General features: G+C 42.9%; 1 protein-coding gene across 1 annotated transcript in view; it reads left to right on the top strand.

Moving 5' to 3' along the window:
• The window catches only part of FSTL4 (follistatin like 4), a 211,408-nt gene that overhangs the window by 161,606 nt on the left and 24,084 nt on the right, over window positions 1–25,718 (top strand). The window contains exons 6-7 of the mRNA XM_084268571.1: window positions 9,890–10,056; window positions 22,974–23,094. Coding sequence (XP_084124697.1) covers window positions 9,890–10,056; window positions 22,974–23,094 — 288 coding nt within the window. The remainder of the gene's footprint in view (window positions 1–9,889; window positions 10,057–22,973; window positions 23,095–25,718) is intronic.

Here is a 25,718-nt window from a genome sequence, read left to right as displayed (position 1 = left end):
GTGTTAGAGAAAAACCCTGGGAGAAATGAATCATTTCTGCCTTCAGAGCTGCATTTGACTGGTTGAAAATAAGGTTGAGGATATAAGGTAAGAAAAACAAACCAAAAATATGAGTAGCTGCTCTCTAAATAAGCCCAGTCCTGTGCAAAGATAGTGCACGTGGATGGAATTAAGGGCACATCACTGTGTGCCCTGAGTGATGGGGGATGTCTCTGCTCCCCTTTCCTGCAGTTCCTTCCCTTTTGCCATCTAAATGTTCTGCTAATACCAGAGGGGGTTTGTGTGACACGAGACTTATAAGCCTGAATGATAAAGAACAGCTCCTATAAATCATTTTGCCCTGCAGATTTAAAAGTTTCAAGACCCTAATGTCGGCTAGTGCACAAAGTCTGGCTGGCCACGTTTGATGTTGCCAACATATCTTGCTTTTCAATATGCCTTTTAATATGATAGTCTGGGTGATTTGTTTTTCCTGTTACTTTCAAGGATGCAGCATTTATCATTCTTCTATTACTGGAATTTAAGTTTCTCCCAGCAGTTGCTGCAAATCTCTGCTTCAAAAGTATTTTTGTGTAATTAAATGTCAGTTTTATATGTGGATTTTATCTGTGAACCTCTGAGGGGGTTTTAATGAGAAATCCACAGACACAACATGCTTGTGGGTATTTGTGTGGCCCCTATTACCACAGTTGCTGAGAAATCTTGGTTAAACCTGTTATCCTAGAATGGCCCAGAAAGGTCTTTCCCATGGGGAGGACGGGGGGAAGCTGAGGCAGAGCAGAGGTCACTGTCTGTCTGGGTGAGGACTTAAATCTACTTCTCCTGCCACCACCACAACTCATCCCTGTTTCTGGAGCTGCTGAGATTTCTTTAGGTGCTGTTTGTTGGTCCTGGGTTTCTCTTTGCCCTCCTCTCCAGAAGGAAATGTTACTTCATTACCTGTTTCTTTGCAAATTGCTGTTGCTGGCACATTTCTGACTTTCTCCTAAACTTCAGGTAGGTGCTTTTGAATATGGAAGGATGTGGAGATGAGAGTGCTGATGCAGAAGTTTTTATCAACTAATGTCTGTTTTAAAATACAAGATGTTATCTGGATAAATGTTGCTGCAGAGCAACCTTGCTGTAACCTTGCATGGTCCCCCCAGCCAAATTTACACCGCTCGTGCCAGCTCTGGCTCTGTGCATCACTGCAGCATGCATTAAATTGGTCCAAAGCCTCACCCTCCAAGGCAGGGCTGGCAGCATCAACAGTGGGATGAGGAGAAAAGCATCCTCGGGGTGCATGTTGAGCTGAGCCCCAGTATAGCCAGAGTTTTTACATCCCCAGTCCTGCTTTGCAGCATTTCTGAGTGATATTATGCGAGTCCCACGTCCGGCCAGGGGCGTGCAGCATAAATATCTGGGTATGCCTTGTAGCCACCCGCTTTTTACTGTGTTGTTTTCCCCCCCTGCTTATGTAACTATAATTTACACATGAAATATGATCTGATTTTATACTGCTGGCCCGGGAGCTGGAGAGCTGTTTGCAAGGAAAATCACCGAAAGCCTTGGAGAGAGGCTGAACTCTGACTTTAATGAGGCAAAACCCCAGTGGGCAAAGGATGTGGGGTGGGAGGCAAAGGAGGGGGGATGAGAGCACCGAGGTTTGGGCTTGGGACAGCGTGAGCACAGGAAAGCAGCGTCCTTGCATTTATTGAGCATCCTGAGTGTTTCTACAGTCAGAAAAGATGCAAAAGCCCTATAATCACCACAGCTGAATTTGCAGTCACCCATAGAAAGAGCAGTGAAAGCTCCATGAAGAGTATTGCTAATGCTTATTTACAGCTAGAAAGGTAGGCTGTCGCTGATTTGGTTGTTTATGAACGCAGGAAAAGTGGGAATATGAAAGAAGGAGAGATTTTAAATGCTCATGATTGCTTTTAGGAACCTTTAACACGGGGTTTAGAAGCGGTGTGGGGCCTTTTTCTTGGCTCCTTGTTTCCTGGTTCATGCATTTTTCAGTGCATCGTGTTCGTTGCATAATGCTCGCCAAGAACTCGGAGTAAAATGAAGGGGGAGCGAGCGATTGGAGCAGTTCAGTGGAGCCATTTGTGATGTCTCAGTGGTTTTAAACTATATGTGAATGCTTCTTGAACCCCAAACACCCCGTGGCCTGACTTGTCTCTATTTTCGAAGTAATTTACCTATATGTTACAGCAGTTCTCACAAGTCATCCTGGACTTAATGGTCTGACAGTATTTCCATGATAAACCCTGGGGGTTTATAGAGCAGCCATAAAAATTCACTCCAGGGAGAAACTTGGCATGCCACATCCTCCACCAGAAGCTATCCTTTTCTGCTCTAAATCAGGAATAAATCAGTTCAGTTGCTGTAACACACACACAAATATGCTTAGTGCTTTCATATGGTCCTTGGTCCTCTGAAACACCGTAGTTTAAATACTGATGGTGGCTGTGCTTAAAAGCATCCTTCTTTTGAAAGAACCTGCCCATGCTAAAGTTTTCTCCATTTTAAAGCTAAAGAATTGTTGAAGGACCAGAAAAACTTTTAAGCTCCTAGAAATGTTGAAATAAACCTTTTACACTGGGGAACTGTTGCTTTTGTGGCATTGAAACAACTAATTACTTCTTTCAGTTCCAACAGGATGGAGAGTGGGAAAGCAGAGAGCAGATGTAAAAACCTCACATCTGTCCAAAAACCCATAATGTTCTTTTTTTTTCTGTGGGTTGAATGAGAAATTTCAATATTGCTTTCCCATAGTTACTCAGAGCATATGTATGCTGTAGTATATATAGTATATATTTATATATAGTGTGTATATATATAAAAAATATACTATAGTGTGATCTTGACTCTTCTTAAGAAAGAGACAAATCTTCTGGGTCAAGTGTCTAACTGGTGTTGACTACCAGAAGCAATTAGGAGCTCCTATTAGGCCATTAGCAATTTTGCTTTTCAAATGAATAAATTGACTGGGGAAACACGTGGCTGTTACAATTGAGGCAGGACACTGTTGACACAACATGGGAATATTTTATCAAAAATTAATCATATCAACATTGCTCTCAATCTGTGGGAAATAGGAATTTAAAATAAAAACAAATGCATTTATGTAAACTATTCTCTAAAATAGACTACTTATGCCTATTTACATAATGAATCCATCACTTATCACCCTCAGGAGATTGGATAATTAAGCACTGAACAACTTATATTTATTCATGTACTTTCAAGAATGAATGAATTATCCCTTTCTGCACAGACTAAATGTTCTCCCTCTGATTAGGAACAGGGCAGGGATGGGATTTTTATGATGGAAAGTGTGTTGCTTGTTTTCTTTTCAAAAAAGAAGAAATTGATCTTTAGAATACAGTAGATAAGGAAGCTGTGTTTGGTTAAAAGTCAGTATGAGTGATTTTTAGTAGTAGCATTAAGGATGTGAATCTGCTTGATACAAATTCATATGGGAAAGCTGTTCTTCAAATGTGTGGGATTTTTTGAAGGAGCCTGTATCTGATTTAGGCCAAAGTCTCAGCAGCTGTTGGAGCAGTTTGCCTCTCCAGCTGTAGATGTTTCCAGTGCAGGTGGCTCTATTGGAGTTACACACCTCAAGTATCTCTGTAGTTGGTGCAAGAAATAGGCCTTCATTGTGAAGAGATCATCCCATCCCACAGCATGGCCAAGTCCAGGGTGACCAAGGGCCCTGCATAGGGAGTGAGAAACCAGCTTGGAGCTGGCACCGGCCTCCAGATCTCAAGTTCAAGAGGTCTGAATCCATCCTTGCAGAGCCAGGCAAGAAATGTCCTTGGTTGCTCTCAAACCCAGCTGAAAATGATGCTCATCCTCCCCTGGAGCACTTCTTCACTCTTCCAGAGGGTTCTGGGGAATATTTGGTTATTTCTTAGGAGCAAGGGCAGCTCGGTCTGCATGTGAAGCCCTGATCCCTCTGAGAAGCTGGACCCAACTCAAATGTAAGAGTCTTCTATTCTTACTTCAAGTTAAGCTTTGTTTTACTTGGCATGTTCTTGATACCTAAATAGTCAACTAATTCAAGCAACCTAACCCAGTGAAGATGCCCTTGCCTGTGACGGGTGTCAAACTAGGTGAGCTTTGTGGGTCCCTTCCAACCCAAACCAGCTTGTGATGTGTCAGTGATATTGTGGACGTGGGTGCTGAAGGCAAGCAAAAGGCATCACAAAATTTAATTGCTTTAATAGCTGCTGTTCTCTTACACTTAATCTAAAAGTCACTGTCACACGGAGTAGAAGAGCTGTTCAGCTTGACAGGGATGAGAGACGGGGTCTTGTCCTCCAGCACCACGCCGGAGCTGAGGATCTGAGGGGTGAGCACACGTTTATTCTGGCTTCCACAACAAGAGAGGTTGTAGCTTTCAGCACAAGGTTGGGACCTACCTCAGGGAGTCGTAGCCTGTGGCCTTCAAGAGTGACAGCGGGAGAATTCTATTGTACCACTAGAAATATGATTGTGCCTTTTTATGACTTAGAAAACAGCATTACTAATTTAGTAGAGAATTTACAATAAACTGCTTCCAGAAGCAGCACACCCAAGGTCCTGAGGATTTATAAATTATATTGAGAACTTAAATTATTATGGGTACAAAATAAAGCTGAGGTATTAACATTGCTACTTAGCTTTAAAATCATTTTATTATTCACATTAATTAAGCTTGCAAGCCTTGAAGAAATGCTGGACTGTGGTACCTCCTCTTGAGGGATCCAAAATTTCTTAGATGTCCCATGGATGTCCCACAGAGACGGTGGTGGGCAGGGATGGATCACACCAAAGGTGGCCAGAGGCAGAGCCAGCTCTTGATGGTGTTTTTCACAAGTTATAAAGCCAGAAGTCTCCTCCCCATCACCTGCTCTGAACCAACACGGGAGCTGTAGGAATTCTCTGGTTTAATTAATTGTGAACAACTTTAATCATGTTCATTAACAGCTCTAATGTTGTTAATTAATAACATAAACATTTATAGTAGCATGACTGCCTTTCCTGTCATTCTGAGCTGGTGTTCAGAAAATGGAGTTTCCTTTTGGGGCTGGGTGATGGACAGCACTTCCACCTGACTCCAGATGGGTCAGAAGGCAGCAGATACATTTAGGTAAGACTGGCTTTTAGAACCTCAATAACCAGCTAATTGTGATAGCATGGCCATGTTTCTTCTGGAGATAGTCCTAAAAGCAGCTGGTGTGATGGCTTGGCAAAGGCACGCAACCCTGGGGTGATTTGTGTACTGAGGGCTTTATTAATTCCTTTATTTGGCCTGTAGAGTAGGGTAGAAACTAAATCTCATGCTAATACAAGTAATTTATAAGCATATTACACAGCGCTTTACGGATTCAGACCCACTGTGAACTGCCCTTCGTATCCTTTAATCTCTCTCTGCAGCGACTAATTATGCGGGCGCATCTCATCCCAGGTCTCCCAAACGGTATCGCTGTGGTCACTCTGTGGCTGGACAAATTTTAGGATCAACTGAGTGTTTATCAATACATCTCACGTTTAAGGTGGTCATTTTAAAATGAATGAGCTGCAGTCAGCTCAGATTTAAGAGGGTCTGAAATTGCTCTCCCCTCTCTAGGCACAGCCAAAGGCATCTCATCAAAAATACTGAGGGGGGGAAGAATTAGAAAAGGTTCATCCTGGTTTTTTACCCTCTGATCCATTAGTTGTTGGGATTTTATTGATTCAGTTAGCTCCTCACCAGTGAATGCGTTCAGCTGGGGGAGACTCTCACCTGTTGGAACAAATGCCAAAATCTCTGTTGACCTTCATGCTGCAACATTGGGCCACGAGGCAATAAAGATGTTTTACTAATGCAATGCAGGGCATAAAGAGAGCTGCAGGACTTCAGAAATGGAGTGGAGGTTAAATCCTGTTACATCACCCCGTTTCACCCTGTTACATCAGTCCTGACTGGACCCATTGCTGGAGAAACATGATGTAGTTTTAGGGCTGCATTCCCCACGCAGGTCTCCCTGCTCAGGAGTATTAGTTTTGGGGGCAGGCATCTGTGCTGGAGACTTTCTTTGAAAGTCATCCTCCCATTGCTTCCTACATTTTGGTTTGTTGTCTCCCCTCTGAGAGCAGGATGGAGGCTTGAAAAATACTGCCTCATCCCCTGAGCAGAATCTCAGCAACAGTCTCAGTTGTTCTATATTAGCAAAGCAAGATACCCACGAACAAATGTAACAATGATTAAAGGTGGCAACGTTGTATTAAAAAGTATATTTTCTTTAGATTTAAGGGAAAAGATCTAATTAATGATATTAAGCACTTTTTAAAGTGTGAAATCTGTTTCTGTATATAGTGCAGCTTGAGCAAAAGCAGGCAGACGACATTTACTATGTAAATTATCTCCGCGCCGCGCTAAATCAATGAGTTTTTCTCCATAGATGCTCATTCCGGGTTGCTCCCTATAATGACCTCAATTATACATGTCTTCATTGTGAAATTATGATTGCCTTTGGTGGGCTGCAAATGACAGCGGAGGAAAAGATTTCCATGATAAAACAGCACAACAAGTGCTACCTGCTCACATCAGTATGCACAGCTTGCAAACTCCGGCTTAGCACCTTAAGAAATAAAGCTGGAGCAGAGGAGGGGCTGAGGAGAATGTTGGCATTTTTTAACGAGCAGAAGGATTAGTGAGATGTTCTCCCGGGTCACCACGGGACCTGGGATTGGAAGGAATTTAAGGTGAGGGCAGCAGGATGGCTACGCCTGGGTCAGCAAAGGATGCACAGCGCTGCGCAGCCTCTCTGGGGCTGAATGTGATGGTGGAGAGGTGTGAGAGGCAAGGCAGAGGGGTCCTTCCCCCAAATAACCCCTTGGCACTGACCACCAGCACACAGGTGGTGATCCCTCACCCTCCTCAGTGTGGGATGTGGGTCTCTGGAGCTGCATCACTTCCAGGCACAGAGCTGCTGCCATCACCACAGGAGAGTTTGCCGTGTCCCAGCCACCTCTTACTGACCTTGATTTCATGCTAGGTTTGGCGCAGTACCCAATGACAGGTGGCTCCTGGGCCTTGGATAGAGATGGACGTGGTTATACCCATTCCTTCTTCACATGGATGGTTGTGAAGGCTTTGCGCCTGTCTTCAACCAAGAAAAGTTGAGGCAAAGATGACGGCATCCCATTCTCTGGTGACAGCATCTCCCTCTGGTGACGGCATCTCCCTCTGATGGCAGAGTAGTTGGAAGGAATCTTTTATATTTCCAGCTGGAACAGACAGAGAAGTTGTTTCAGCTGAAATCCCCGAGAATAGTATCAGGCTTGACATGACTTGATAAATACGGTCAGCCGGGACTGCTGCTGGTTGATTCAGTTCGATGCAGAAAGCTGGTTTGCATGCATCATCCTGCAGAATTTCCGAATCAACATAAAATTGCTCAATTTTAGGGACCAAATTCCATTCCAGCCTGTGTTCTGCAAGCCAGTGCGCTTTGAATATTACCCATTAGTTCTGTTCAGTTTTATACGCGTGGTAAAAATCCTTTTATCTCCTAAAGCTTTTTAAAACCAAACCCAACAGTGTGTAATCCTTAATCTAGAGACTCTACACAACATCATTAAGGTGAGTTGAATGATTTGTATGCATAATCCAACCAGCAGCCCTGTGTTTAAGCTCTGTAACTTAAGTACAAGGTTCTAAATTTTAGAAAGGGTTTTTAAAAGCCCAGCCTTCACCTCCTCTTAGGGAATCGCTGTTTCCTGCCCAATATACCTGGGGAGGAAATAGATACCTTTCCTACTGATAACAGTATAGGTCTTTCCTACTGATAACAATAGAACAATGACTAAAACCACACAAAATAATCCTACAGTAGTAGAAAGGCTTTTAGATGTTAAGGTGATGCTCTCAAACATACATGTAATAAGATGCCCTCAAACATACTCTATAGAAATACTCAAAGAAGGAGTGTGTGTGGTTCAAGTGGTCCATAGTAATCATATGCTTTAACATAAAAAGTCGTCTCTTGGCCTCATATGGTTCATTCAAGAAAGGCAGCCACGTAAGGTATCTTCTTAATTAAAAGTTAATGTATTTTTCATTACTGTGCCTCTAAAATGTAAAACCAAAGCCTTTTTAGCTGTCACTTGGAAGACAGGCAGGGAGCCTGCAACAAAACACTCAACACAAGTTGCTGAAGAGGGAGCTGATGGGAGCACGGCGTGAGCCAGGGAACTCAAGGCAGCGTGAGAAGCAGCAGAGAGAATTAAGGAAAACAGCAGTGAGATGAAAAAACAATTCTCTTGTAAATGAATGACCCTCTATTTCATTTTTCCTCACAAAAAGATGTCCTCATTAGCCCTACTCCATGCTGCAAATTATTGTAATTATCAGTTCTTTATCCTGTCAAGTGCTCTCCAAATATTTTATTCATAAAAAGGAGCTTGCTCTCTCTCATGCAACAAACCCTGACATCACCAGCCCCCATGAAACATGCTGTCAGGGTGCCCTGGGCAGCTGGATGTGGGTTGTGGGCTGGGGTATCATCCTTCCTGTGGCCTCTGTCCTCCTGCAGCTGCCAAGGGTGATTTGATGTCATGATGTGTCATCTGTCCCTGGCTGTGCCACTAACCTGTTTGCTGGCCTGGGGTGGGTAATGTCTCCTTCCCTCCCCAACCCTCTTCCGTCTCCTGAGTCCTTCCAGGCTTCCCAAGGCTACTGGAATGGACTGGATGTTTTAGTGGAGAGATGTAACAGATTAACTACTAAAGAGATGCTAAAGCATACCCTTTAGAGGGCGTAAAGGGGTGGACAAAGATACCTGAAAAAGCTTCTTTGGTTTTATTCCATGCATTTCCATGGTGTAAGCCCCATCAAGGAGTGCATGGTTTTACCACCAAAGCTCTTAAGGCAAAATCACACCTTAAGCTGTGAACTGATGGGATAAAAATGAGTGTTTGGAATCACTGAGGGCCAACCAGTGCTTCTTCAGAGAGCTTGAAGAAAGTGCAGGTAGCATTTAGATCTGATGTATGCTGCGTGTGAGACACAGGTCTTGTGTGGGTCGTAACGATGATGAGATGAGAAGCAAGCAAGGAGGATGACAAACAATTTTACCAGCTGATGTGAAGAACCAGACCCTGTCTGTCATTTTATAGCTCAAAGGAGTTTCTCCCAAAGCATCCATCTCTCTGATCCCTGTTTCCCACAGTTTATGCCAGTGGACATGAGGAGGGAGGGGGCCAGGAGCCAGTGATGCATCCCCTGGTCTGGGTTTGAGCTGTAACACTGAATGAGATGGGAACATTCCCAGTTCATCTGACCAATCCATTACTTTGAAAGACCAGTTTCCAGCATTGGTGTGCAGTATAGTTTCAAGGCTTTCTTATCTCAGAGCCTGTGAATAAGGATAAAAACATCACGTGAATGATAAAACTATGACTGCAGCAGCTTTGGCCTTGTGGCCCCAGTGCCCCGTTGCTGGCTCACTGCTGCTGCAGTGTTTAATGTTGATAATTTGTGCCCACTGTAATTCTGGTACCAAGAGTCTGACCTGTCTGTGCAGCCACCCGCAGCAAAACACACGGACGCATCTTGTGAGCGTTGGCCAGGAGGAGATGATGGGATGTTGCTGTGGTTTTGGAGGGATGTTGGTGTGGTTTCCAGGAAGGCCTGCTGCCTCGGCTGCTGCTTTTCCATGGGATGGATAAGTAAAAAGAACTGTGTGTAGGGGGGGTTATTTCAATAAAATAATCAATAAAATGTTTTTTTTACAAGATAGATATCCATCTCTTTGCTAAAGTCCTTACAGGTTATTCCTGGAACGTGGAAGAAGAAAGGCAGAGGTGGGAGAAGGGGAACAGCTTCCCTTTGTAGTATTTGGTATCATTCCTGGTTTGTTGCCTTTTGCAGAGGTGGTTCGGCTGAGCCTGCCAGAGGACCAGAAGATCAGTGTTACCACCATCACCGTCGGCCTGAGCACCGTGCTGACGTGCGGCATCCGCGGGGCGCTGCGGCCCCCCATCATCTGGAAACGCAACAGCGTCATCCTCAACTTCCTCGACTTGGAGGATATCAATGTGAGTCCTGCATTACTCCTGTCGTTTTGTTTTTAGGGCACCGAATATGACTTCATTTACCAGCTGATAGTTTTAAGGAAGCTGTTTTATCTTGTTATTATGAAGGAAAACTGGAGGGTGGTGTGATACTGTGCTTTTATGTGGATGCATCTCAGGAATAAAAGGGAAACAACACACATGCAGCTGAGGGTAGGTGTATTTGGAATACATCATTATGAAGTTATAACTCAGTACTGCAGTAGCCCAGCGCTTACTTTGCACTGTTTGGGTGCAGGCTGCAGGCAGCAGCCCTGGGAAGGCAGGACTAGAGCAGCTCTGCAGACCATTAACTCCTCAGGGATCACTCCTGGTACAACGAAACAGGATCATCAAGAGCAGGAAACAATATGATTATGGTTGGCAAGGAAATATCCCCTCTGTTAAATCAAGCATGTGTTTTTATCTCTGGTCCTCCTGTTCCTCTTCCCATTCGGCCCAGTCTTGTATCTTCTGCTGCCATCACTGATGAGCACTGCAAAATCCAGGAGCCTTCATCAGGGTGTGGTGGTACCCATGAAGGAAAGAACATGAATCTCTCTTAACTCACAGCGATGGCTTGATGTGTGAGTCACAGTTTGTAGTGAAGACAATACCTGAATAATGGTATAACCTTACACGTTCATTTAATAACATTTAATTATGGAGAGAGTGGGAAGTGGTGTACAGAAAATATGATCTGTATTTCATTTCTCTTTGCATTAAAGTACACAGTAAATCAGGTTTTATTTTAATTACACCACAGCAGGAGTTGATTTATATTTTTGTTCAGCTCTTGTTAATTTGATAACCACTCAGTTCGGAGTTGTTACAGTCAGTACTGCAGCTCCCCAAATTGCCAGGTATCCAGGAGTGCTGGAATGTGGCAAATCTTTGTTTTACTCTTCTGCATTAATGCATGAAGAATGCAGCATACAGGACAGAAATAAGCCTTGCAACTCTGTATGGTGTTTGTTGACTCTACCTTAGCAGGAAAGTTGTGTGCACTATGTGTATAGGTGATCAATGTGTGCACAAACTTGGCAACTGTAATCATCTAAATGTTCTTTTATTTCATCAAAGCGTGTATTAACCTTTTAAAGTGCGTTTCTTGTCACCATGACATGGGCTTGTTCAGCCTGGAGAAGAGAAGTCTGGGGGGGGGTGACCTCATTGCAGCCTTCCAGTCCCTGAAGGGAGCAGAGGAACAGGAGGGGAATCAGCTTGTTGAAACTTCAGACACTGGCAGGACAAGGGGGAATAGATTAAAGCTAAAGGAGGGAAGGTTTCGATGAGACAGGGGGAAGCTTTTTACGGAGAGAGTGGTGAGGGGCTGGAACAGGCTGCCCAGAGAGGGGGTGGGTGCCCCATTCCAGGGTATGTTCAAGGCCAGGTTGGGTGGGGCCCTGGGAAACCTTGTGTAGCTCCAGGCCTGGAGGTTGGTGGCCCTGCCTGTGGCAGGGGGGTTGGAGCTCTGTGATCCTTGGGGTTCCTTCCAACCCAGACCAGTCTATGATTCTATGATTGAAATGCAACATAAAACCAGCAAGCATCCCGCTGCAGGATTGGCACAGGGACTGTCCAGGAACCCTCATGAGGATGCTCAGAATCGGCCAGCCAGCCCGGGGTTGGAATGATGACCTTCAGGTCATTCAGGCACTAAAACTACAGGGACATGTACCGAGCTGTGATGCGCAATGTCAGGTCTTCCCCGCAGCTGGTGTGGCAGTGGGGCATGCAGGAGGTTGTTGTGGCAGCCTTACTGCCTGTACCACCTTGTGCAAATGCTCTTCAGATCTATTTCTTGACACAGATTAATCTTAGAAAAGATAACACACACTGACAGTGTGCTTAGTGAGCAAATTCAACAGCTTTGTGTAGTCAGAGTCTGAAAAAAGCCTTTTTTTTTGGCCGTTACAGTCACTGCATAGATCAGGGATGTTGTGGTTTTAGGCACAGTTTTGTTGCTGAAGTTAGATTGAGTTGGAGATAGAAGTAAGGTTCAGCTGTTGTGGAAACTTATATCCCCCCTTCTTTAGAGGCTGAAGAGCAGTTTTAGAATCTTTCAGCCAAAAATAATGAAAATTCAGCTATTTATCTTACTGTTACTAAATTTTTATTATCACACGAATCCTAAAATATCAGAAGTTTGTGGGTGAATCAGACACAAAAATGTCAGTTCAGGAGTTGGGGTACAAAGATATCCTTGAAGGACAGATAGCATGTCGCATGGGGGCTTGACTTGCAGCTCATACTGTTTTAAATAGAATTGTCAGGAGTAAATTTTCAGGCTGAAATGCCAGTTCCTCTCTAATTTAGTGCTGGCCCAAGTGTATTTCTGGTTTACTTACAGGTAATTCTTTTTCTCATTGGTTATTAAATGTTAAGAGGAAGAGTTACGTCCTTGCACCTTGAGTGGTTCCTGAATGATTTCAGCACCCTCTAGGCCAGGACCATGCAGTAGAGAAGAAGGGAAAAAAAAAAAAAAGAAATCACTTTTTGATCTGTTTGAACTGGTGTCACTGAGAAACTACATCAAAGGAGCGTTCTGACATTCTTACTAGGAGGAGAAACAGGATTTACTTCTCAATTTTAACATTTCACATGTCAGTTTATGACCTCTATCAGCTTGTCATCTCACACCTGCTACCAGTGTGCGTCATGTTGGGGTTTTTATCTAATAAACACCTCCACACCTTTTTCATCTTTAATTAAACTGTAGAGTTTTTTATGTCCTGAGTATATCACTGTCATCTGTATTCTGGGCTGGTTAGTTGAGGTGATGCCATTTGGGGATTGCCACCTTTTATCTTTCCCTGTTCACTGTGGGCAGTCTGTAGGACTCTTGAGCTCAGGGGTATCCCCTGAAGCACTCGTTCAGAGCAGGGATGAAGAGTTGGTCCTTTGAAAACTAGTGTACAGCCATTATTTCCACTGAGAGACAACATATTAACTGTTCATCCCAGTGCAAAAGTTGCAACAGTTAATGGACAGCCCAATTCATTCCTTCAGCTGGTAAATCCTGTGTTTTTATTCAGATTAATCACAAGTTAAAAAAATTTGATACTTGTGGTATGTAAGTTAAATTTATCTATGGTGTCATAGAATTGTAGACTGTTCTGGGTTGGAAAGGACCCCAACGATCACAGTTCCAATCCCCTGCCACAGGCAGGGCCACCAACCTCCAGGCCTGGAGCTACACAAGGTTTCCCAGGGCCCCATCCAACCTGGCCTTGAACACCCCCAGGGATGGGGCACCCACCCCCTCTCTGGGCAGCCTGTTCCAGCCCCTCACCACTCTAACATGTAGTCAACACACTTGTATTTGGGGTTGGTACTTGTGTGTAGCAGGGAAGTTGCACGGACGTTCGGTTTGAGGTTTGCAGTACGTTGCACACTCGACGCCGCAGGGCGGGGCGGGTGGCAGCAGACACTTCAAAGCTTCATCCCCTCGTGGGTTCAGAAACTCCCATTCAGCAACGATCTACTGAAAGGCATTGACAGTGGGGAGGTAAAGGCTGTGTGCTTCTTAATATACTTGAAGTCAGTTAATTGAATTACTTCAGTTTCCTTTTCGCACGCCTCAAGCAGAAACTCGATTGCGTTGCTGCTTTTCACAATAAGGTTGGCAATTTGGCTAATTGGAAGTGCAACAGGAGATTAATTGTACCTTTTTAACTTCAAGAAAATCCTCCCTGCTCCCGGCACAGTGGTAATCACATACAAACCTACAGGATAGTCACAGGCTTGGAAAAATCCTCGCATTATATTTCAATTAAACTCTTTCTCCTCTAAATGCTAATTTGAGAAATCAGATGAAAATAGAAGCCTGAGTCTGGAGAAAACAGGATCTTTGTGGTGAGGTGTGAGTAGCACAGGAGAGGCACAGCTCTGAAGTCCTTTGTGGCTTTATTCTCTCCAGATTCGTGACAAATGTGATAAAAGAAAGTTAACTGTGTTCCAAATTAATACTAAAAGTGATAAAGACGGTCAACAAAAACCTAGATAATCCTAAATTTACACGTAACTGAAAGGTTGAAGATTACTATAAAGCCTGGTTGGTTAAGTGCATTGCTTAAATCATTTTTATGTGATATCTTGATTGGCAACAAAATATTAATAACTTTTCATCGCTCTCTTAATCAGAAGCCTTCATAATCAACATATTAATAATTTGTCTTGTCCTGTCTGTGAAGAACTCTTGTTAATGAGCTGTCACATAGCTATTGCAAAAGAGCTATCTTAATGGTACATGTAATTAAACCATTTTTCTTGCAAACATTTAAGATTGCTTTTAGCATAAAAATATTATTTATCCATAAATTACCCATCCATATTATTTATCCATTAAATGTCCCTTTGCAGCTATACCTCAGGAAAGTCACATCAACTTTTCTGATGCAGAAAATAACTGTAATGTAGCTGAAACTGATAAGGGTGTGATAGCTGTAAATTGATTTCTGACTACAAATAGTGAAGTGGTTAAAACATGTCATCTTTCAAAATAATATACTTTTTTCCCCCTAGACAAGCTGTGTTTTTTCCCAAATATGTGATTATGAAAGCATTGCTCAATTTGGAAATAAAATAAACTCCTCATGGAGTCATGAGTATTTATATGGTGTTTATAGGATATTGTTTCACATGATTCAACGTTATCCCCAGAGAAACATATAGAACATTTATACATTTATAAACATAATTTGTAAACAAAAGTTTATCCTCCAGAAGCATGGCAAAAGCATACACAGAGAGTATTACCATAGAAAGCAAGTGTTACAGGATGCAGGTAGATAAGGATTTGGTGAATTACCAAGTGTGAGGCAGGGATCTGTAACATATATTTATTAGTCTTTGTGATTCATTTGATATTAATCAAAAATGAGCTGTGATGAGACAAGTCCAGGGTCGGGGGAGAAGCTGCTCGTCATGAGGACCAAGTCCCCAGTTCAGGACTTGTCTGAGTAGCAGCTGATGGGAGTGTGGCTGCATATCCTACTGAGGTTCGCCCAGTTCCCATGTTCTCCTCTGCCATTGCCTCTTCTCAGGGGGAGGGATCTTGGTTGGAGAGACAACTGTTCTCTCCTTCAGCTGTTTGTGCCTTTGTTACAGCCATGGGAAGTACATCTGGGGTTTGCTGATGGGGTATCTGTCATCATGCAGGACCCCAGAGACACCTGAGATACCCAGGCTGAGCTTGGAGATGTAAGTCCCCCTTTGGAGGGACAGCAGTGATTCTGTTCTCTGAGCAGGTTCTCTTCTTCCCATCCAATAAACAGGTGATAGGATGGGGGTCGGGGCGGGGGGGGATCGCCTCAAACTGCACCAGGGCAGGTTCACATCAGACATGGTTCAGATCAGACATTAGGAAAAAGTTCTTCCCCACAAGGGTTAAAGGGCACTGGCACAGGCTGCCCAGGGAGGGGGTTGAGTCCCCACCCCTGGGTGTGTTTAACAGATGGGTAAATGAGGTACTTAGAGATACGGTTTAGCATAGGACAGGTGTGGTTGGACTCAATGATCTTAACGGTCTTTTCCAACCTGGTGTTTCTGTGAAATCTGTGTACCTTACTCCAGCTCAATCCAAGCCTGCCTCCATCTCTGCCCACCAAACCTCTGCCAGGTCCACGGTACAAAGGGTGTGTGGAAGTGGCAGAAGTGAATCTGGGGGAGCACACAGACCACTTTCTGAATCACTCATTGCTCGTATTCCACACCAACCAGGGAATATTCACCTCCACATGTATCCGTATCTCATGGCTCTTACAAAATCCCTGCCTACCTTTGATACAGATTTCCTGCGTGTTCATTTAAATGTCCCTTTTCCATGCCTGATTTTTGAAACCCAAAGCAAATGGTCAACCTTTAAAGCTCCAGTCCCTTGGATTAGTTTTCTCATTAAAACAGGCTGCAGGAAGGCGATATATTCCTGTTCATCTTTATAATGTAGTTTCACCATTAAATAATACAAAGATCATGTGTGAATAACCCCACTTAATACCCTGCTAATAGAAATCAGGCCGTTAAAGCGATCAAACCCAGATGCTGCAGTAATAGACTGATGAGAGTAAATTACAGGAAGTTCCATGTTTAGAGCCAGGTTTTTTCTTATTGCAATCAAAGTTTAAGAAATCTTGTGGTGCTTATAGCATCTCCAGTCTTCACAGGCTCCAAAATGGAGGTTAAGGGAAAATTAATGTTTATGGTATTTTCAGAATATATATGTATTTAAAATGTCTATTTCATTCACTATAATGATCACAGAAATTATATCCTCTTGTGCCTTCAGTGGGTCACAGACCAAAGTTTGAAGGTGATCATTGCAAATGCAGAAATACCTTTGTGGAGACAAGAGTTGTTCACTTGGTCCTAAATAACTGGCGTAATATAAGGCTTCAGTTTCCTAAATACCCTGTTTTTGTGGAGGCAGGTGCTACCCTTTTGGTTTGGTTGCATTTTCTAGAGGTGTATAGGGCACATATCTTGTGAAATAGTTGAGAAACCTGAGTCATTAGATGCGACTCTCCTCGAGATGAACTGTGTGCACTTGCTCTGGGTGCTACAACGGAAAAGCAGAACTATGAGTACAGAGAGAATCATCTAAAAATGAAAAGGAGGAAAGGAGTGAGCCCATCTGCTGCGAGGTATTAAGATAAACTGGCAGGCATGCTCAAAAAAATGCATTAGAGCATAATTGAGAATGAGATTAATTGGGGCTCTGAAATCAGTCGTACTCTCCCATACCGTCTCTGACGGTTGGGACTGCTCATCAAATTATGGGCCCAAATCCATGAATCCCAGGTACCTGCCTCTGCAGTGTAGTTGGAGCTGATGATTATAATTTCCTCCTAAGATGAGAACTTGTTACCTGGCTCTGAAACAGTAGATCCAATTAATAGAAGCATTTCACTGAATCTCTGGTATGCTAACTCCTCCCTTCCAACAGCTCCGGCAGGATGACCTACCATTGATTTTCCTCATCATCTCTGTAAGTTTTTCAGGATAGAAAAGTCATCTGTTTTTATCTATATTTTAATTGCACAACTATCTAAAAAGCTCATTTACATATGTTCAAGCCAAAAACTTCTTTGGCTCACCAGCAGTGTCTTACGTTGTGCTGAATTCTCTGAGCAGAAAAACAAGAGAAGATAAATTAATACCCCGTCAGGCTGTGTTTGCAATAGTTCTCTGGCGTTTGCTTAAGGCTGAGTTTCTCTCCATGTAAATTACTAAAGTGATAGCATGTGTAAAACCAAGAACAAATAATATTAATGAAGCATAAGTTCTCAGCTTGTCTCTGGAAATGAATTATTAAAAGCACCAAGGAAGTGATTTAAGAGCCCATGACTAATTTAGTTTTTATTATTTTTATATGAATCACTCATGAATCTATTGTGAAAAAGATCAGAGACATTTGATTAGTGAGGAGAAATCATTTTCAAAGTGATAGCCATTGTTGTAGATTTTGCATAATAATAATCTCATTAAGCGCTTGGGTACATTTTGTTTTAAAATCCTGTAAACATTATCAGAGAGACATTTCCAGGACTCTGAAGATCATGCAAGCTTTTTTTAATGTGAACCAGTTCACACTGTTTTGTTGCTGTGTTGGTTACTCTGAAATTGTGATGGCCTTTCACTTCATCTGCTGGAAAACCAGTGACACCAGCAAGTCCCAGTGCTGGTCTAAAAGTGAATAATAATAATAATAACAATAGTAATAATAATATTGCTGCTGCTACTACTGCTACTATTGCTACTATTACTGTTTAGCAAGAAATCCCATCAACTGCTGGGATTCTCCCAAGGAATCAGTTGGGGAGCTCCATTCCTTCTATCCTTACTTCTGCTATGGACATGTTTAAATCAGCATGGTGAGGGGCATCGACCATCCTCAGGGCTCACCCCAAAGAATATTGGGGGTGTGTTTTTCTGTTCCTTCTTCCTATTTATACCTCTAAGGCAAGTCTTGTTTTTTTTTTCCAGTAACTGGAATTTATCCTAAAAACTAACAACCCTGAATCTACTTGGTGCGAATTCCTCTTCAGACTGAGACGTCCTGGAAAAAAAGGAGTCCTCTTTGCCAAAAATTTAAGGGGTTCTAAATATGTTTCCATTCTGGAACATGGTTCATAAAAAAAACATCTAAAATGGGCAAAAAAGTTTGGTGGCTGGTGCCCAGCACCCTCCAGCATCGCCCCTGGCACCGGCTCGGTGGTGCTGGGTTAATGTGGGCTCTGTGTGTCAGAACAGTAGATTTGTGGCATTACAGTCACATCTTGGGTTTCACTTGAGCCAGCCTGGGAGCGAGATTTACAAGCCATACGCAATGTTTTACACATCTCTAAGCGCGGTGTCTCGGAGCCGCGGCAGATTGCGTGACCGGGGAATGCATTACAAGGGAGGAATGGGATAAATAAATATGAACAATCTTCTCTTTGGAGAGACCGATGCCTTGGGTAATCAGTAGTGATGGAAAGGAAATACAATACCAAAAAAAAAGTAGTACTTCTCCATTTCGAGGATCTGCTCTGTTGTTTTTTGAGATTGACTATGTGTAGTAGCAACAGTTTTTCTCTCTTTTTGTTGTTTTTTTTTTTAGATTACTGAGCTCTTACCAATTTAAAATGCAGAGTGGTGTGGGGATTTTAATCCTAAAAATTTAAAGTATATTCTGAAGTCGCTTAATCAGTCCTTTATTTGATGGGTAACTGCAAGACATAAAAGAAACTCATGAAGGGCAGAAAACTTTTTATTCCAAAAACGGGAGAGGAAACAAGACAAACTGTTCAAGGAGCCAATTTATCATCTGCTGCTAGTCGACCTTATCAATTATGAGGAATTATAAGCATAGCTTGCTGAGTTATTTTTTTTCTTACCAGAACGTGTAGCATTATTTTATAATGAAATTCATAAGAAAGAAGTGATGAACACCTTATCCTTATCTTTGATGCAAGGCTCATCAGTTTGTGGGGTTACAATGATTTCTGCCTTTTGTTCCTACGTTTTCATCATTTCTGGGTCTTCCTCTTAACAATAAAATTCACCTTCAGTGGTAAAGGCAGAAAACCATGTCCTGCAAGTTACTCTTGCCTTTCTCCTGGATGCCTAGGTTTTTTTTGTGGGACGGTACATGGAAGTGCCTTTGCACTTCACCACTGGGGTAGGAGTAGAGCAGTCCCAGCTCCTGGGCTTGCAGCACTCACCAAAGCTCCTGCACAGCCCTGAGGTACTCTGCTTTAAAAGTGGGGTAGTTTTAGGGAGAAAACAATTCAGTTACATCATTTTTATAGCTCTTTATGGTTACCTTTGCTTCTAAGCTCGTGATGACTTGGAAACCTGGCAAAAAACATCAGGGAAAAAAAGTCAAAGCACGTGAAATGTTTCCTCTGCCTTTTTCCAGCGTGAATTTGTCCTGATTCCTCTGCCCAGTTCTCCCAGCAAGCTTACCAGGGCCTGCTTGGATGGAGCTCAGAACCTGAGTCCCTCAAAATGTTTTGCCCTAAATGCTTTCTGAGGACTTTGGTCCAAAGGGCTCCCACTTGCTTGCTACATGTATTTGGAGAGGCAGAAAGTCCTTATTCACCCGCAGTCCTTGTCAGCTCAATAAAATGGTGTGCAGTGCTGAGACGTTACACTCTGTTGAGGACCACTTCCCAGCAAGGAAAACAGCAGCTCAGGACTGTTGGTACTAATTTACACCCTGTTCATTCAGTGCAGCAGCAGGGGATGCTCTGGAGCAGCTTGTACAAGCTCCCAAAGGCAGCCTGGGATTGCACTGTGGGACCGCTGGCTGGGATGGGTGTAAGATGTAGGGTTAGGGGCTGTTAGGGAATCAAAGACTCATCATTTCCTAAGCCTCTAGGGCTTGGGTTTTTACAGCCCTTCCAAGTACACCTTTATAAAATATCTGTGGAAAGTGTTTGTGCATAAAGATGCTTGCATATATATAAAATGTAACTGTGAAATCCTTATGTACTAATTACATCCACAGGGAAACGTAAGGAGAAACCCTGAGCTGCAATGAATAAATACACAGAAAGCCTCACTGATTTGTTACAGAATTCAGTGCTCTTTTTGGAGCAACAAGAGGTTCAGTAGTGAGCCTAAATTCCATAATCTCATTTTCCTTCCCACATCTAATGCTGGTCATTCCAAGTAATGTTGTTCTCTTATGTGAATTTACTCTCCGTGTGCAAGTTCTAATACAGGGCAGATCATTTCCTTCTGTGCCTGACATAAATGATACAGCATTAACCTAAATCATCTTTGATAACCTTCTTCAAGTACTACAAGTCAGAAAATAATTTTTTTTAAGTCATAAACCACATTTTTACCAATACCAGCTTCTCTTTACAAGAGAAATGCATTCAGGGAGGAAGAGAATAATACCACAGAGTTGCATCAGTTTGTTTTTGCAGGGGTCTTTGCTTCTATTAATACATTTGTATGCATTGGAAAAAAACAGATCGTCCATAAAAAGACAATTACAGAGCACAAACCAAGCGTTCATAATATTTTTTTCTGAGATATGTTAAAGGAAGCAACATACTTAAAAGGGAGAAGATTTTATTGTCCTGTTTTTTTCCACAGCTCCTTATAAATCATTCCATAAAAGTAGCCATCCTGCTTTTATTGATCTAAACTCAATTTAGGCTGCTTTGGGATTAACTTTAAAAACTGTTAAATTTCCTCTACCACCAGTATTTTCTCTATCTCATGCAAATATCATTTGAACAAGGTTGATATCTTTTCTATTTGCAGTCACTCATGCATCTTTGCTTTCTGACAGGAAAGATCCAGCTGACCAGAAAAGAGGCAAATGATTGAAAGTGGGAATTTTTGAGTAGATATTTGTAATAAGGTGTTGGGTGGCTTAATCAGTTTGTCCCATCATGTAGATGCCAAATCTGCCTGACACCCAAGGTGGTGTTAATATCTGCTTTTGATGACAGAAAATGAATTTCAGAAACATCTATGGATATTCTTACTCTTTATAATTGGTTGTGCTTTTGCACATCGGGGTAGTGCTTGCTTTAGGATGGCAGACAGCAGAATCAGGGTGGCTGGTCAAGGTCTGTGCATTGGGAAGGGTTGCTGTCCTGCCTGCAAACCCTGCATTTCTCAGAGCTCACTCCCAGTCTGCATTGTTAGCATGTCTAAAACCTAGGCAAGTTCCACAACTTCCCTGCCAGTTCTGTCCTGACACTGAGAAGAGTGAAATGAAGATGTTATTCCTGTGCCAGACTCGAGTTACTGGAGAAGAGTGGAGAGTCAGCAGAAGTAGCACCAGATCAATCCCGTACTGCAAGAGATGGGCTACTTTGTGCTTTTCTTTTAGGGGGACAGCTGGCATTGCAAGTCTGCATCAGGATCACCACTTCCTTCAAAAAATGCTCCAAGAGTCATGGCTGGAAAGGAAAGCTTCAGGTGCACCCTTAAGAGGCAGAAAATGTGAAATCTAAGGAGCTCCAGTTGGTTTTGGTTGAGAAAGCAGCCCATCCGATGTTCAAGCAGCTCTTGCTCATAATTCCTGAGCACCTGGCAGGGGGTTGTCAGTAGCAGCATGGGTGAGGATGGCTCCTTGTAGCGTTGGACCTGCCATGGGCGCAGCAGGGAAAGGGAATGGCTTCAGCATGGATTCCCTTTCTCCATCACAAGGAAACTGGGACTCAAGTTCCTGATTCACAGCAAGCAGAGCAAATTTGCATCCCTCTTCTATGCTGTCTGCCGTGGTAGGTTCAATGAAGCCTTGTTGGAAGACCTTGTCTGTGAGTTTGCACCTTCCATCTCACTTGTGGGTGGCTGTGCTGGACAAGGGCGGCAGCAGGCATGACTTTGTCTTTCCCCATACACTCTGTGGCTGCAGGCTGGACCTCCCACCTACACAATGGGAATTTGAACAAAAACTCCTTGGGTTTTCATGAGCAAAACCAGTCCTCAACACTCACCCTCTGGTTCTGTGCCACTATGGTTCAAGGTTGAATTGTACCATCGTTTTATAGTGAAATTCTGCAGAGTTTATTTGTGTACTTCACACATGGAGCTTATTAAAGAAAAATCATTCTTTAAGCTCACAATTTTTGGGTTTTTTTTAATGTTTTCTTCTGAGTTTGTGTAGAACTATGAATATTCTGGAGCTGCAGAAGTCTGAATGTTGCCAGAGTAACAAGAGAAGCTGCTTCACGTACCCCCCAGTGCTGGGGTTCTCTTAACTATGATCTGAAATCAGTTCCTAAGCAGGGCACTGGTACAACGTATTCAAATGCCAAAACCTCCCTATAACTCATTCTCCCCATCTATAATCAAAAATTGAAGCAATGCAAGAGCACATCTAGGAAGATAAAGGGGATAAAGAAAGATAGTTAACCAGCAGCTACGGATCAAAACAAGTTTCTTTGAGAAGATGCTTTTTGTCTTCTGCCTTGTCTCCTGCCTAGGATATTGTCTGAGATAAATGACAAACAGTTTCAGTTCTTTCCCATCCGGGCTCAAGGTTACAGTGCATTTTCTAAGAGGCAGCATAGATAAAGGAAACCTCAACCCACCCAGAAGTTAGCATTTTGTGCATCTGAGGTTAATCGGTAGATATTAAATTCCCCCCATAAATTAAACAGCTGGAGATTGCCATCTTTTTTATGGTGCAAAGAGCACCTTGTTAGCAACCAGCACAAAAGTTCACGTTCTCAGACGAGTTACTTTGCCTTACTCTCAAATTGCCGCTCATTTTCTCCCTGCATGTTGATTTATGAACTTTAAAACTTACTGTTCGGAATTCAAGCTGTGTTCCCAAGCTGTGATGCTATCAAAACCACCGAACAGGTCCTCTCCCTTCATGTGGTGTTTCAGATAATTTTGCTAAATAATAAAGCACCTTTTCCTCTCTTTTGTTCCATACACAGGATTTTGGAGAAGACGATTCCCTCTACATCACCAAGGTAACAACCATTCACATGGGCAATTACACCTGCCATGCCTACGGCTACGAAGAGCTGTATCAGACCCACATCCTTCAGGTGAATGGTTAGTAAATGGCATGTATGGCAATCCACCAAAACGTTTCCTGTAAGCAAAGTTGTGTGTTAATCTCACTCACACAGAAACGTGCAAAGCCATGTGCCAAGCTGTCTGTGCACAAGAATGAGTGCAGCTCAGGGTTTGCTCACTTGTGCTATCACACAGGCAACCCAAAAGAAAGGTGCTGAGGAGGATGTGTAGAACTACCTGGGCTTCAGCAGGTATCCTGCCTGTGGAGTGAGTGCTTAGTAACGTCTCCATAGAGATACGAGCCGTGTTTCAAAGCATCTCGTAGGCTAATGACTATTTTTGTCCAAAGAAGCGTTGCTTCAATAATTTCTTCTTCCAGGAAATCATTTCTGTTGCATCAAACAACCCCAGATACTTAAAGAAACAGAGAGTGGTATTTCCAAAGCTAGATGTTGAACACCAAGCTGTGTATCAGGTCATTGCCTGGTTGTGGTCAGCTTGGTTTGTTGAGGGCTCTTTGTGTTGGCTAAAGGTATGGCCCATGGGGTTCCAGAAGGATGGCAAACCATTTTATGGGTGCAAGAATCACATGGGTCATATACCAGTGTTCTTACTCACCCCTGTCCCCTGGACCACCTTTGTGTGTGGTGGAACTTAGGTTCAGGCATTTGCCATCTTTCTGCTGACCTCAGACTTGGTCAGTGGGATTTAGTTTAAAATTACATTATCTTAAACCAGCATTTCATTAAGGGTGGATTATCCACCCTCCCCCGATCAACAAAATCATTATCCAACTTTAAACCCATATTTATGTGTGCTTGTGTGGCGACTAGTATCTCAAGAGTAGGAGACAGGGTAACCTCTTACTCAATATGGGTAGATTTGTACTTATTCTGGTATCTAAGTATTTAGTTTTGCAGGAAATTTGCATAACTTTGTTACAGGGATAGATTATCAGGAGAATTCAGAGTTAATTGTTTCTCTAGATGTGCACATATCTCTGCAAAAGAGAGCTGTCAACCGAGCAGGCAGCTACACACAGGTTACTAGCGAGGCTGACACTGAGAGAAATGGTAAAAAGGGATATTTATGCACTTGAGGAAGCACCGTGGTGTTCATGGGTTTAGGTTTGACTGCAGCTCAGGTCTTCTGGACGTGGGTAAGTGCTCCCCACCCACAACGAGTACCTAAAGGAGAGCACAAAGCATCCGGCTGATCTGAATGAAAACTGACTCAATGTTTCTCCATAATAATTTGTCATCTTTTGAGACAGTAATCTGCAAAGCCTCAGCAATGTGGATAACTAGATTGTGCATAGTGCAGCTGGGAAAATAGGTTTCCTTCCTCAAAGTGCTGTTTGTTTGATGAATGGCAGTTGAACGAAACGCGAGCTAACAGCTTAATCCCGTCTATATTATGTGATATATTATGAGGCCTGAATGGAGTTTAGTTGGCAGACAACAATGTAGACTTTATCATCGCTGAGAATACAAGGCCCAAAGGCTTTGAAAGTAAAACCAGAATGAGAGGAAAGCTAGATGGGGTGTGTGTGGGGGGGGTGTTGATTTGTTCGTACTCATGCCTGCCACTTAGTTTTAACTTCTTGTTGAAAGATACCCTTTGCTTTTGAAGTGGAAGTGTTGGACCACAGCTGCGTGTAGGGTTTCCTATTAATAAGAGAACACTCTTACACAAAAACAAATCCCCACACCATCAATGTTAACTTTTTAACGTTGCTCTGTAGTCACTAAATACTGCAAAAAATGCCGTGTGTTCTGGTACCAGCTTGCTGGAAAACACTGCAGGGTCTAGAAATCTTACAGCATCTGATATTCCCATCTGAGCCGTTAGGCTTTGCAGAGCTGGAGTTTTCTTCAGTTTCTGGTACGGCTGGCTGCCTGCCCACATCACTAAATTCCCTCTAAACTTCGCCTGTGTCATGTTTTCCCCCAGCAACTGCTGTTGGGGCAACAGCACCGATGACAGGACAGTGTTGCTTGCCTTCAGATGCGTGGTGGAGTTCCCAAGGCAGAGCTCTGCTCAGGAAATCCTTCTTGGTTTTTAGTAACTGAAAGGACAAATTGAGGAATTTCTATTGACAGGAGTAGAGGGAAGAAACTGAGACGAGCTGAATTGAGTGAAGATGCCGAGAACCTAAGTATAGTTGATGGGCTCTGTTCAGCGCTGGGGATTGTCTCTGTCTGTCTGTATCAAACTAAAAACTCCATCTTCAACACTGGAGGGTTTTTTGTTGCTTTTCTGTATTGGACTAAAGCTCTAAGAAAATGTGACAGAACCAAGTCAGCCAGAACTCAGGTGTATCTGCTCGCCTCTCTCCTTCAGGGAGGGACTGATACACTCCAGACATCAAAAACACAGGGGAAGTTATTCTATGGAAACCATCAGGATTCTTTATTTTTTCTTTTTGTATAGGTTTTGGGTTTTTTTAACTCTGAGTTTCTCTATTGGGAAAGAGAAGATAAAAGAGAACTGACTGGAAGTAAAAGGGTTTATCACCAACCCTTCCCAGCCTGTCTCTACAGACAGGTCCCAACTCTTAGCGTTTCAGTTAATTTGGTGTTATTCAAAGCTGTGGTAACTCTTCCAGTGTCCTTTGATCTAACCACCGGGACCATCAGTCCAGATTACTAAATATTTTC

The sequence above is a fragment of the Gallinula chloropus genome (assembly GCF_964237585.1).
Source record: "Gallinula chloropus genome assembly, chromosome: 10".
NCBI classification, from domain to species: domain Eukaryota; kingdom Metazoa; phylum Chordata; class Aves; order Gruiformes; family Rallidae; genus Gallinula; species Gallinula chloropus.
The sequence above is the reverse complement of the archived record's forward strand: the minus strand, read 5'-3'. Positions and strand labels throughout refer to the sequence as shown.